This window comes from Psittacula echo (genome assembly GCF_963264785.1).
Source record: "Psittacula echo genome assembly, chromosome: 2".
Lineage (NCBI taxonomy): Eukaryota > Metazoa > Chordata > Aves > Psittaciformes > Psittacidae > Psittacula > Psittacula echo.
Window position 1 is genome coordinate 105,437,615 of NC_137737.1, and position 14,899 is coordinate 105,452,513.

The 14,899-nt window shown below is 41.0% G+C and overlaps 1 protein-coding gene across 5 annotated transcripts; it reads right to left on the bottom strand.

Annotated features, from left to right (window-relative positions):
- Positions 1-157: 157 nt before the first annotated feature.
- SEH1L (SEH1 like nucleoporin) lies at positions 158-13,608 on the bottom strand. 5 transcript variants are annotated; one of them, XM_080610301.1, is made up of 9 exons: positions 13,439-13,608; positions 11,374-11,424; positions 10,189-10,335; positions 8,605-8,816; positions 7,274-7,372; positions 6,120-6,260; positions 5,671-5,828; positions 4,969-5,119; positions 158-1,374 (listed from the first exon to the last, which is right to left on the bottom strand). In XM_080610301.1, exons 1-9 carry the CDS (start codon positions 13,547-13,549, stop codon positions 1,185-1,187), a joined length of 1,260 nt encoding a protein of 419 aa, XP_080466427.1. In that variant the 5' UTR covers positions 13,550-13,608; the 3' UTR covers positions 158-1,184. The 5 variants fall into 5 exon arrangements, with proteins under 5 accessions (XP_080466427.1, XP_080466429.1, XP_080466431.1 ...); XM_080610302.1 differs by having other exon boundaries at positions 1,234-2,958; XM_080610304.1 differs by having other exon boundaries at positions 1,234-3,025.
- Positions 13,609-14,899: the final 1,291 nt, after the last annotated feature.

Sequence of the window (14,899 nt, forward strand, 5' to 3'; positions counted from 1 at the left end):
AACTTCTCTGGGCAACCTCTTCCAATCTGTGTTGAAGCACATTGAAACACATTATTATACTTTGGATTTCTGCTACAGAGAGCCCACCTTTATGCCTCCTTCTGCTACGATCTGCTGAACAAGCTCAGCAATTTCAGCCTGCACAGTAATGCTACTCCCCAGCCATACCATGTAATTGCTGTCCAGTTTCATCTTCCCATTTGTCTTGTGGCAGCCAAACCTTTAGGCAATGCCATCACACTGACTCACAGCTCCTGTGCTGACACATCAAAAAAAGGCATCTTTTAAGTCAGTACTATTTCTTCACAATGTCCGAAGTAAATTATTCAATCGCTAAAAAAGAATTATGAGATAATTTGAAATCCAACTCGTGTTGTAGTACCTGCACATCTTCAACACACTCATGAGAAAATTCAGAGCACACCCTGTGGCCGAAAAAATGTTATATGCAACTGCATATACAGAATGGCAGATGACTTCCTGACAGCAGAGCTATGAGAACAAGCACCTGAATCAAAAAATCTCCTTGATCAGAAGCCTGTTAAAAGAAAACAAAACAACAACAAAAAAAACCTATTGCAAGAAAAAGCATGCTAATAAAGACCTTTTAGAATAACTTTATTAATCAATCACAATTATAAAATTTAAATATTTACACAGCAAGATGGAAAATTTTTAAGTAACCAAACACTCCAAATTATTTTGCTGCAGTATACACAGGAACAATTTTGCTTTTGCGAGGTGATCCAGTTATCATCCTTTAGTCCTCAACAATTTCTTGAAGGCATGAAGGCATGTTTAATTTTGAGAATCTATGAATACATTTCACATTTGTTGATGCAATATACAAAAAGGAAAAAAAGAAAACATCAACCCATACTGAGCTGATTCAAAAAAAAAAAAAGAAAAAAAAAAAAAGACAGGCACATGAAGTCAACTGCTCCGTAAATAGCTCATGGCTAATACTGTTTGTATGTGTTGCCATAGTTCAAAGGGTACAGATCAAAATGTTCCTTTGATACATAACTAACATGGTCCAAACATTGTAGTTCGGTTTGCAAAACATGCACAAAGTCCCCAAGTTTTTTTAAATCTTCTGTACATGAGAAGACATACGAAGGCAGCTAGAAATGGAAGCATTCACAAACACCAGAACAAGGCCCTTCAGAGTTTAAAGTAATATGTTAAACCCCTTCATTCTCAGGTAATAGATTAAGAGGCCGAGATACACATCGTCTGCGAGGGTGAGGATACTGGAGGTTGGCAGTGTCAGCATCGCAAGAGTGCTCTATCAGAGGAGGAGGAGGAAGGAGCTGGGCATGACTGGACCATCTCGATCCAGCCCGTGGGGAATCCAGAGGGGGAAAGAAATACCTGAAACAATTAAGAAAGGAACAAAACACCAAAACAAAAACAAAACAAACAAAAACAAAACAAGAAAAAGAGAAAGGTAGTAAATACAAGGAGAACCAAAGGGGAGAACACATGCTGGAAAAAATAAAACCAAACCAAAAGGCTTTAGTATATATCCATGCCAAAACCAATAGAACATAATAGCAGAAATCAAGGCTTGTAATTCAAAACAAGACAAATCTGGAAACTGTTCTTTAAAGGAAAATAATACAGTCTTTTCCCTCTGAAATTCATAGAAAAAAAATCTGTAATAATAACCCTAGTATACATTTATACAGAACAGATTGCTTTGGAAATTGAAAGAATGGTGTAGCACAGCTATAAACAGGCTTTCATTCTCCCATAATTCTTGTGATTTCGTAACAGAGCTTTTAGTAACGCTTCATTTGCAACACAAAGTATACATTAAATATTGTCCAGGTACATTTTCTGCATATGCATCTAATTCAGCTTAACTTCACAGCACTTCCGGATAGACGTAAAAATGTTATTTTTACAATACTTTAAATTTCATAATATACATTTACAGAGAATAACTACTTTCAGTGAAATACAGTCTTTGCATGTATTTACATATTCTGCAAAATCCTCAGAGGAAATTTCAGATTCTTGGTGAATGCAAGACTTGGAATTCTACCATTTCATGTCATTTTTCTGCTGTTTTTATTAGAACTTACCCGTAATACTTGTGCATTTTAGTATAACTACATCACATACCTACAGATGTTTTCTGTCTTGTTTACAGTTCTGCAGACTTACATAAAGGAACAGCTGTATGATTAATGAAATTATGGGGCAATTCACAAAAAGCTGCATTTTGGTTTTGGTCTTTGTATGGCTCAAGTGTTTGCATTTTTTAGGATGCTATGTTTAGAGAACTGCAGTTACTCCATGGAATTACTACCATAGGAATGTACAAATACATATCAGAAAGAGTACTTTTCTTAGGATAAAGAAAGTATGACAGTACTTACAAAACATTTATTTGAAGTCATACTAATGTACAAATGAAGCAATACCAAACTATTAAAAGCTACCATCTGTACAGTTGTCAAAACACAATTTTCTTAATCCTTTCAAACTAACAGTTGCATATATTACATAGCAGTTACAAACTTGTCATTTTAGGAATCTTAATCGAATGCTGAACACTATGAAATGCAAAACAGATTATTTCTCAAAACAATTTTAACAAAAATTACTTTAATAGTTACTTCCCTCCTCCCATCCCAATCAAGGACAAAAATTCTATTTTTTTAGTTATGAACTAGCCTTTTAATTTGACAAGCTTCAAAAAAAGAGTTTAGATGGAAGTTTTGGGTTTGGGTTGCGTGGTTGTGGGGTTTTTTTCCAAACAAGAAGCCTCTCCATGTATTTTTCTATCAGGAGTTCCAACAGTATCAAACTGTACAGCCTAGTACAAAAAACGTACACGAGATGTTTTAAAAAGGCTTTCTGAATAGCATTTAGTAGTTAGCAGGTGCTGGTGTCTTGGGAGAGGTCAAACGGCGTTGGGGAGGGGAAAAAGGAGTTCGGTTTCCATTCCTGTGTGCATGCAACAAGCAGCAAAACACCAAAGTTACTCCAGTTAGCTTGGTATCAGCTCTGCTTTCTGTTAAAAAGGACATAATACAAATGGAGAATGGAAATTGTATCATAAATCTAGACACACAATTACATCAACATAACAATACAGCCCTTCTGAGCTGTTTTCCAACAGTCTACATCATTTGTTATGAAACTGTTCTGATTACAACTCCAGTTTGGTGATTGTACTTCTACAGTTTTCCAGCTCTGCCTATGCTTTTCCTTACCTCATTTAAATGTTTAATTATAGACACTGAAACATAGTATTTACACTCACAGACAAAATAAATTCTGTGTAGCATATCAATTTAGTCAAATGTCAGCACAGAAATCTTTACTACAGGTGTTAACACACTAAACCACGAGTTAGCAACTGTGCTTACGCAATTCAAGCCAAAGCGATTGAAAAAGAAAATGTATAACTGTAATTTTTACAGTAAGGCTCAATCCTAGGACAAGACACCATATGTTTTGAAATTCCGCAGCCACAGACTGAATTCTGTAATAAAATATTAATTCCAAATTGGAGCCAAGAACTAACTATTAAAAAGCAAAGCAAAACAAAATTAAAAAAAAAGAAAAACACTTTCAAAATAAAGAGCAATAGAAGAAGTCTAAAATAATACTGGAAGTTTCAGTTTCACAAAGGCTTACTACCAACTCCAGGTAGAGGAGAAGACCAGCCAGTGGGGTAGGTAGGGTAGGGTAGCATTACTGGCAGCACCATAGTAAGGAGACAGTGAAACCACACCCTCTGTTAAAGAGGTGTAAAATACTCGGTATCTCCCTATAGGAGCTCAAGGAAATAGTTACATAGCTTTGGATGACACATTGCCAAGACAGGACTGCATTTCAGCATTTTTTGGCCTCCCTTCTTGGTAGAGACTTAGCCCATTACCACCTCTTGCTCTCCCATTTATCTTGTGGGAAAAATGTGAAAGCCCCTCCCTGCTCAGTGCAGCCAGGGATCTGGAAGCCAGAATGCCATTCAGGATTGACTTCTGAAAGAGGCGGGGCAAAGACTTTCCAAAAGCAAACTGTCATAGTACCTAACAGGTCAGCAATTTAAACTGTAAAAGCCCTATTAGTAGCTGCATATGGATGGTAATGCAGGTTATTGCAAGGCTTTGGGAAAAAATATAAGTAAATAAAGTTGGCCACAAGACTTGGAAGCTGCTGCTATGGAATTTGGCCAGATCTAATCCTTACATAAAGACACATCCTGTAAAGTTGATGTACACACTCCGCCACACAAATGTGGGGCTCAGTGTATTTCTAGATTGTGATGTGAACAAATTAAAATGGTGTTCAGAAGAGGCAGTTCAATTTACCTACTAAACAGCAATTATTACAGAATAAAAACGAGAAAGCAAATTAATCTGCAATAAGAATGCCATGAGGAAGAAAAAAAAACCACTAAAAACCCAAACTTTTATCAACTGACATGGTTTAGTGGGAGGTGTCACGGCCCATGGCAGGGGAGTTGGAACTAGATGATCTTAAGGTCCTTTCCCACCCTAACTATTCAATGATTTTATGATGTTACACCTGCAAAAATGCAAGTACACCAACACTAGCATATGATTGTTGAAACCCTACATGAAGAACCATGTTTTCCTCCTTCCTTTCTGCCTACATTATCCCAGTGAAAAGCAGAATTTGTTGCTGGTGGTTTTGCTTCACTTTTAAACATGTATCAGAACCAACAGGGCAGTCACACAGTGGTATGATGAAGTTTCTCCTTGATTCAGTATGGCTTATACTTTTGTTCATTTTCCTCTTAACACTGGCATAACAGACACCACCACAGAGCAAAACCAGCAAAGCTTGTAGAAGTATTCATATAAATGACATTGCACTTGAAAAAAAAAAAAACAAACTATTGTAAAACAAACATGAAAGCTAAATGAAATTAGGAAGATTCAGAAACTACTTGTGGAAATTCAGTCTCCCTACTAATGATCCTACCTGCTGGCAGATGATCCATTTAATGAATTCTGTAGACTTGTATTGGCAGAACCTAGAGAGGCATTAAAAATTCCCTGCTGAGAACTACCATTCACTGGACTCCCGTTACCTTTCAGTATACCAGTACACTTCCAGTTGTCCATGTAATTAGCTGCAAATACAGATATATAAACACCGTTAGTTTCTCTTCTGAAGCTCAGCTTTTGATACAACTATGATGTTTCAGCTGTCTGACATTCTCTGCCTACCCATGATTTCAAGCTCAGTTTTGTTCAGTAGCAAGAATGAATTTCCTTTTTAAAATACTGAGAAACAAAAGAGAACTGATGAGGAAACTGCCACTGTTGTTTGTTGTTGCTTTTGGAAATTTAAACAGAAAAAAGTCAGTTTGACTGAACACCATGACTGAATGTAGGTTTTCTGGGTTTGGCAGCAAGCAAAGATAACAATGCAGTACATACAGTAACTTTAGAAATTACAACTTTACATAGCTCTAATCTGGTGAAACAATATGTGCAATAACAACAATTCACAGCAGCCTAAATCATGCAGATGTTCCAGCACATAAAGTTATTTAGAAATATAAAAAGCTATCATTCACAAATCTAAAATGAACTTTTACTACAATATTATTTTGGAGTAAAATTTTTCAAGTCTATTCAGCATACTATAAAGCTCATGTATTTCAGGTAGTTATCTTACCCTTCCAGAGCCTGACACAGCCATCGTCACCAGAGGAAGCAAGCACTGTGCCTGTAATATTCCAGCTCACTCGCCACACCTGGGAGTTGTGATTATCAAACTGGGCCACAATATGAATTTCAAATTTTGTTAATCCTCCAGATGAAGTCAGTTCTTTCCTGTTTAAGAGAAAAGTGACAGTTCTGCACACAACTGTTCAAAGATGGGGGCTTGAACATGATGGCAAAAAGATCTTTCAAGGGGATTTATATTATAATCGTTACTAAATTAGGAGTGTTAGGAGGTATTCAGACAGGATTATAGACTTGCTCACAATCTTGTCATCTTAAAAATCAGGCTGCTAAAACACAGTCCTGCACAGATTACTACTTTTGCTTCACAGACACTGTTAAAAGAAGACTATATAGTATGCACCACATCATACCAAACCATCTTCCTTTTGAACTCACCTTAGAGGTTTTAGTGTGAAAATTCGGACATCTTTGGTTGCCACAGCTAAGATGTGGAAGGATCTTCCAAGATTTGGAGCAAAGGCAATATCATGTACAGGATCTGTGACTGTCATCAGAGCCTCTGCTTTGGCGTATTTCCTGTACAGCATAAGAAATGAACCTTTAATGCCATGAAAATTGCCAGTAATGCAAATTATATAAACCAGAGTGAAACAAGGAAAAAAGGTTTAGTATACATGACGAGACTTGCAAAACTAGCATTTTCTTAAAATAAATTTAAGTAATAATTACAAGCTGATTTCTTCAGAAATTGAAGACATCAGACACAATAACTACAAACAGTATGCTAAATCATATAACAAAACAAGGATTCCAGTAGAAAGAACTTCTTTGTCTAGAGCTGGAAAAGGGAAATAAAGATTCTTCCATTCACAAATCTAAGGGGAATTTGTATCTCAACTTACTGTATTTTCTGTGCTTGTAAGCGGACCACTATTGGCCTCCTGCGCTGTTGGGTAAACATGTATTCCATTTTCTTATTTACCACCAGGTAAATTACAAGAACTCTTTTTTACTGTTAATGCACACAGAACATTGTCTAAAGCCAGGCACAAATCCACAAAACACCTTGGCTCCTTTCCCACACCAATCACCCTGAGTGAAACACACGTTCTCTGTCATCATTTAATCAAAAGTGGTTGTGAACACACTTCCTGACCCTTCCTGGTTCTGAATTCCTAACTGCACAAACTGAACTGTGACAGAACATTAGTAAATCCACAAGACAGTCTGTCAGTATAAATATGCATTTTAAGGTTGCCTTGAACAAAACAGGGCCTTGAGCAACACAATGCAAATGTCAACTTTGTCCTATTAATTCCTTGTGAAAAATTAAGCATATAAATTAGCAGAAGCAGAAACAACTCTCCCTTTAAAATGGTGGAAAGAATACTGAGACAAGACAAAATTATCAGCATCTGTTAACACCAGTTACCACTCTGAGGTCTCCCTCTCCTTTCCCATCCAATGGCTCAGAGATAGAATCAAGGTACTATTATTTACTACTCCACATCTAGTGACAAGAATAGAAGGCCATATATTACAAACTACTTCAAGATTCCACAAATGTTATACATTGAGATTTAGCATACCTGGTGTTTTCGTTATATTCATAAATTTGAACCTTAGCCAATATATTTGGACTGTTGTCATCACTTCCTACAGCTATCATTGGAGAGTGTGCTCGAGAGCTAAAAAGTGAAAATAAATAATGTTATATTTACAAATGATTCCACAGAAAGTACCCCAAGACAGTTTTCTTATATTTCAGACATATTATCTATAAAGAAAACAAAACAGTTACAACAACAAAAAAATAAATCACAACACAGGGGAATCACAAGGAACATGAGTAGGTGCTATTCAGTTCCATTTTATATACCCACTAGGGTAAAATCATTAAGGAACATTATTTGGCAATTCAAAACGATGCTCACAGGGTAGGACTGATTTTATATATGCATCTGCAGCCAAGTATTTGCCACAAGTTTCGTGGCAGAGACTGCATTCTCTGCACTACTTTTAATGACTGATTTTGTGGGATTTCATTACAGTTTTGGAAGATTATAAAAGCTAAATACAGATGAGCTCTAGTTTTTAAGCCAACTTTTAGGTCCCTCCCATGCACGAAAGTGATACCCTGTACTCCGAACCCTCAGCACAGATGACTATTAATGAACAGAAGAATAACTGGATCAGCAGGACACGTCCACTGTGTCTACAGGGAAGGCCATTAAGTGCCTTTGGACAAACACAATCCAAAGCAGTTCAGCCCTGAATGGTTATTCCCTTCCTGTTACTGCTGGGGGAGAATGCAAGATGGAAATCAAAGGAGAACTTTTGCATATTCCTGTTCTTCTGGATGGGGACTATCCAACCAAACTCCTCTGTGATTCCTTCCTGTTCAAGAACATTAAGTGTATCATTGAGCCCCTGGGGATAGAACTAAAAGAACAACTCTTAGGCTTTATATGTGTGCCAGCAAGACTCTTGTGGTTCCTAGTACTCTCGCACTGGCAAAGGTGCATGTCCTTACTAGAGCTGTCAAAATTATTACCTATTGCAATGCTTTGATTAAGGAAGGAAGAGATAGGAATTGTCCCATTATAAACACTTGCTCTTATGAAAATCCCACTTAAGTTTTGCAGGATAAATAAAGAATGCTAGCTTATTACTTACTAAAAATAATTAAGCTAGGAATATTTCCTCACAGATCACAGGGGATTTCTTGTAACACTTCTCTGGCTCTGCCCAACTTGCTTCATTAAAATAAACATTAGCAGCTTTCTTTCAGATCCAAGTAATGTAAGCTCAGTCCTCTCCATGCGTGTTTTATGATTAATTCTACAAAATTTCAAGACTAGCTCTTTGGATCTTCCACTTAAACAGTCACAAAGCAAAACCTACAGTTTTAATGACGTACCTTGAGGGATTCCAAGAAATACAACTGCAGCTTAGCTTACATGAGATTTCATGCTGCAGTGACCACTGACTGAGATTCATCACATCTGGAGCTTCATAAATCCTTACAACGCCATCTGCGGAACAGGTTGCTAACATAAGACCCATATGCTTGGGAGCAAACTTCACATCTGTAACAGATGTCCTGCTGTCTACTAGAGTGGTCCTCTTTACCTGCAAAGAAAGGCAGACAGTCTTGAAGGAAATGCTAGAAATTCCCATCAAATATTTATTCCCTAAGGAAGGCTAATGAAAGTCTGACAACACCATTTCATAGGATCACTTATTTCTTCCATCAAGAACTAAACAAAAAAACCCAATTTTTATACACCAATGAACTGGAGATATGACATCATTGCACTGATGCAGTTTCAAGCATCAAGAGGTATACTTGTGACGGTGTCAAAGTTCTGGTACCAGAAAGTTGTTCAGATTATGTTCTTCAGGAAAGAAAAAAAGCAATCTAAGAGTATTGGCCACAGGCAGTTTGAAACTGTCCTGTTCATTCTTACTGGTGACTATATTAACTGCAGGAACGCCACTTTCTGATTTCATCAGTGCTGCTGAAGTTTACCATGAAGCACTGTCCAACAGAAGCATCAAAACAAGTATTTCTGATAAGGGCATGGGTGAATACAGCAGATAGTTGACAGCAAGGTTAGCCAAGGTTGAAGAGGAAAAAAATTGTAAATGTGTTTTTCCAGCTGTCTCCTATCCTGCCAAGCAAACATGAGTTTGAGCTGAAAACTATGTATCACAGCTGCTTTGTACACATGGTAGTCAACCTTCATACCCCACTGGGTGCCAAAGGTCCCGACAACCCAATACTTCACAACTATGTGTTTTAATGTTAGAAAACTTTAGAAGAAGGTAGAAAGCTGCAGATATTTTAGCAACCTAAACCAAAACATCAGAGGCAGGAATAGTGTGCTGAGTTATACAAGATTATGCACAAAGAATAGCTGCAAAATAACCTGTTCAGATCTACAATTCCTTGGATGGAATGCTACCCAGAAAATCCACTTCCCAGCAAACTATTTCCTCCCAAGGCCTGACCTATCATTTGAAAGATGAAAAACAACAGTGTGAGACAGTTTCAAATGAGCTTTTCTCACAGCAGAAACACCCCACAGTTTTAATGCTACTGTAGATGGAAACTCATGTCTGCATGTTATTCACCAGGGAACATCTTATGAAGGAAGGCCAATAGTAGTGTCACTAACTAGCTTTAATGCAGCCATTTAACCGTCTTCCCCAAATGCTTTAAAAATAGTTACTCTCTATTGGAATATTGCCACAAAGTAACAAAATATTGGCAACATCAAGGCTTTACATAAAGAGACAGGAGCTGTGTGCTTTCCCTGTTTCAGGAACAGAAAGTAACTTGGTATTTAGAACAACTTTCATGTTCACTCTCCTGTTTAATTCTGGAATTTAAACAGTGTAAAGCTTCAGCTGTTACAATAAGCAAATAAATCAATGAGGCATAATAAATCTGTTTATATGAGAACATACAGAAACTGTCATTAATGCGTTAAAGTCTCACCCAGTGACTCTGGCCTCGGAGTTTATCATTTGACTCTCCCACTATTTCTTCCCATACAGCTGCTGTTCTATCAAAAGAGCAGGAAGCCAGGACCTGCCCAAATTCAGGATGGGCCCATGTCACACGCCACACAGATCCACTATGTGTCTGCAAGATAACACCAAAACATTACAGGGAAACACTTCGTGTATTAGTGCAAGTGATCGTGTATTTTTATGACTTTCTGCAGAAGCGGAAGTAAATCCTAGGAAGCAGTAAGACTATTCCTTTGATACCCACATTCTTTTATAAAGCTCAAAGCTAACACAGCAGCTGTGGCATTTGTTTATTCCTACAAGCACTGCCAAGTTTTGTTGCTATTAGTTAATGGTTAGAATGGGATTATTACAAGTGTATTTCAAGGCATTACTTATTACTCCTTCGAACTCTTAAGTTCCAAACTAAGATTCTCTCGTGATACAAGTAGTACAGCTTTCCAATTTTCAGCCTTTACCATGCTCACTTCTAGCTTGCCTGCATTTCTCCAAAGCATACACAGAACATCACTAATCTCCTCCTTTATTTACGTGAAACTCCTCTTTCACACCACCAACCTAATGCCTGTTTTTAGAGAAGGGGAATTCAAATGCTTCACTGGCATTTCCATTTACAGGGATTACTGTATTGTGATCCTATTAAATACAAGGCTAAGGACAGTTCAGAAGCTGAATGCACTAATTATCCTGATGAAGCAGAGTCTCTATATGACACAGCTCCCAGAAAGTTGGGGGGTTTTTTGGGGGGAAGGTCTGATGTTGTAACATTCAATAGCCAGACCTCTTCCTTTTTATTCTTTTTCTGTCCTTTTTAAATTTTTTTTAAGTCTTACAATACGCAAAAAGCAAATATGCAATTAAAACCCAAAGTACTGTTTTCCAGCTCCTTAAACACCAGTTACTCCTATGTTTGCTGATATCTGCCAACATAACAAAGTACTAATAATATAAGACCATGTGCTAGCCTCTGCTTCAAGTGAGAGGCATTAGGGATATTTTATAAAAGCAGAGAAAAAGTATTTTATCATGAGAAATACAAGATCTACAACAAAAATATTTATACTCTCCAAGTCAGCAAAAACTAAGCCTGTTTCTTTAAAAAACAAGGAGAGATTATGGTTATAACTGTGTAAGTTGTATAAATACAAACCTTCCAGCTGGCCGTGCAGTGCCAATCCCCATTTTCACTTTTGTCCCAGACCTATTGAGAAATCAAAATACAATCATACAATCTGCATATAAAGCTTACTAAGTAGTACCACAAAACACAGCCATTAAATACACACGCATACACGTACGTATATACACACACCACTGAACATTTCTATCTGGCTCATACACAAGCGCACTCAACCCTGAAAATATCCCTACTGCAGGTAGGGAGAAGAGGCACACACCTGCCAAATGCACTCCTGTACGTCGTCTGTCTTTTTTAAATACATTAGTCACAGAAGACAAACTATGACAATTCTCAACGCTTCTTTCCCTCTGCTCCATGAGCACACTACTTGGTTTCTCTTTAGAGCCCAACAGTCCTCATCTCAGCACATACTGAGACCTGGTCACAGAAACCCTGATGTGGCTCCAGGCAAACATCCCAAAGGCAGAGCAGGAGAGCAAAAAGAAAACTCTGGGGAACAGCTCATGTGTCTGTTTCTAATACTTCTGCCTTGACTTGTAAGCACACACAGGCAAGTTAACCTCCCTTTCTCTTGATTTCCCATACATCTTTTATCTTCATGATTTTTTTTCTGAGAAGTTGTGAAAGCAATCATGACTGTAACCAGATGAAAGGCACCTCTGGAAGCCCAGCATTCACTGCTTTGTGTTGCTCACTCACTACATAACATTACCAAAAGTGACCTCACTTCTGCCAGTCTGGCTCTGAAGTACAACCTTGGTTGTTGCCATTACAGCCTAACTTCATAACTTCTCCCAGACTGCTCTTCTGCAGGGCTCACCTAGTGAGCATGGGGCCTACACCAGACATATCACTGCCGCTTACACGTGTTGTAAAACTCTGGTTAGAGTAAAACTTCTTAACACAGTCTCATGAAGGATACTGTTGGGAAGTAACCTTACATTGCTAAAGAGCTTAATTTTTGTGTTCTACCTACCTCTTGGCACCTCTAAGAACATTCTTTTTAGGCCACAAGTTTCACACAGCCCAGACCAAAGACTTCCAAGGTTTTGACTTACTTTCTGGGGGACAGTTGTTGTGTTGGTGGTGGTTTGTTGTCTGCTTTTTAGTATGTGGTCAGGAAGAAGGGGCTGCTAACTTTTTTTTAAGGCTGATACACATTTGACAAATTTTGCGTGTTTGGGTTGGAAGGGACCTTAAAGATCATCCAGTTCCAACCCCCCTGCCATAGGCAGGAACACTTTCCACTAGAGCAGGTTGCTCAAAGCCCCACCAGCCTGGCCTTGAACACTGCCAGGGATGAGGCAGACACAGCTTCTCTGGGCAACCTGTGCCAGCGCCTCACCACCCTCATGCTGTGAAGAATTTCTTCCTAATGTCTAATCTGAATCTCTCCTCTTTCTCTGTAAAAGTGATTTTCTCAGCCACTCACCGACTCTAACAGAAAACATGACTGCTTTCTGCAAATTACATTGATCAAATCTAACTGTGTAACTCCTGAGCGTTTGTCCATCTCTTCACTACGTGCAAAAAAATTTGAAAAAGCAACTGACCTCTCATTTACTATTTTACAGTCCCCCTAATTTGCCAGGGCACGGTCAGAAGGCTTACTAGCGCTTTATTATGAAACTGCAGCTTCTTCCCTTAGTGCCCTTAAATAAACACAGACTTTCAGCTGAATGGACAAGACAAGCCGCGCTGCTGCAGCCGCAACAGTTCAAGAGCGTTTCCCCGCCTTGTAGCAATGAGTCGGAACGGAAGGTGTATGTTTACACGCTGTTGTCCATACGCGCACATACAAACAACGTGCACTGTGGCGGAGTGGCCCCAGCCCCACAGCCCCCCCGACACCCTATGACACCGCAGCGAGACCGCCCGCGCACACGGCGGGACGCGGCTGCACAGCGCGGCCCTTTGCCCCCGGGTCTGGAGAGCGGGGCGGTACGGGCCCCTCCCGCCCGCAGGCCCGCGCCTGCCGCGAGGGAAAGGCTGCGCCCAGGCCAAGCAGCCCCATCCCCGCGCTCCCCGCCCCCGGCAGCCCAGTAGGCCGCGCACGGCGGCGGCCGCCGCTCACTTTGACGCTCTGGTCGCTGGAACAAGTGGCCATGCGCCGCCCGTGGAAGTCGAAGGAGACATCGTGGATGAGGTCGCGGTGATCCGCAGCAATGCTGCGCGCCACGAACATCTCACCACAGCACGCACCCGCCGGCCCAGGCGCGCGCGTACACTACCGGCTCACGCGGCGAGGCGGGGGCGGGGCAACTGCCACCGCCGCCTCGTGCGCAGCCGCCACAGCCTGCCGCGCTGCCCCGCGCGTGCGCGCTCCTTCTCAGCCCCGGGCGAGCGCTCGGTCACACGCGCACACGCGCACCCTGAGCAGGGGAGGGGCGGCGCCTCGCGCCCGGCCGTTGCCGCGGTCGCTGCCGCCGAGAGGCTGAGGCGGTGCCCCCGCTGCCCGCCCCGGGAGGGGTCCGCAGCCCGGCTCCCTCACAGGTCCCAGCGAGGGGCGGGGCCCCCGCCCACCTCCGCGCCTCCTGCCGTGCGCTGCTGAGCCCCGCGGGACGGCGGTGGCGGTCCAGCAGGTGGCGCCAAGCCACAGGATCTGTTGGCACCGGCTCCACCTTTAACCCTGTCCGCTGGGTGCCCACCGCTGCCCCTGACCCGTGCTGCTGCTGCCGCCCTCCTGCCAGGGCCACCGGCACCTCCCTCTCTTAGCAGCTACCACAGAATCACAGAATGGTTTTGGGTTGGAAGGGGCCTTAAAGCTCTTCCAGTTCCAAACCCCTGCCATGGGCAGGGACACCTTCCACTAGAGCAGGTGGCTCAAAGCCGTGTCCAACCTGGCCTGAACCCTATCAGGGATGGGGCAGCCACACCTTCTCTGGGCAACTGTACTGTTAAGTCTCTGTTCACTATCTCGCCTACAATGTTGGAGCTTGCTGTAATAATGCAAATCAATAAGCAGAGAGAAAACATTCAACATGGCAGTGGATGATTTACTTCATTTACTTCTTTACTGTACTAATGAATACTGGGAGGTGAGCCCACAGAATGTCATGATGCAAAAGAACATGAGAAGCACTTCTCAAGGAGAGGTGTGCAAGGGCTGTGTTTGCAAAGTTTTATGGGCAGGATGAAGCCTGTGATACACGATGCAAACAGTGAAGGCATCCAAAGGCAGGTTGGAAGCCCTGAGACAAGATGGGTATTGCATAGCACCACAGACTGTGAAGCAGAGGAAGCAGAACTTACAAAACACAAGTGGCTCAGGTCTGGGTAGGAGCTATTGACCAGTTATGCCTTGTGTATCCTCAGAGGGACATACAAAATTAATTAACCAAAGCAGCTGAATCCTTTCACCACTCATCTGCCCCCTTCCAGGGAATCCCTTGCAAGCACATTGTTCCAGTTTATATCCTGAAGTATCAGCTGAAAGAACGGATCATGCAGCTCTCAGAGCTAATAGTTTTTAGCTACTATTCATTCATTGTATCACTGAGCACAAGACTGGTCCAGTGTCTTGTTTTTAGGGAAT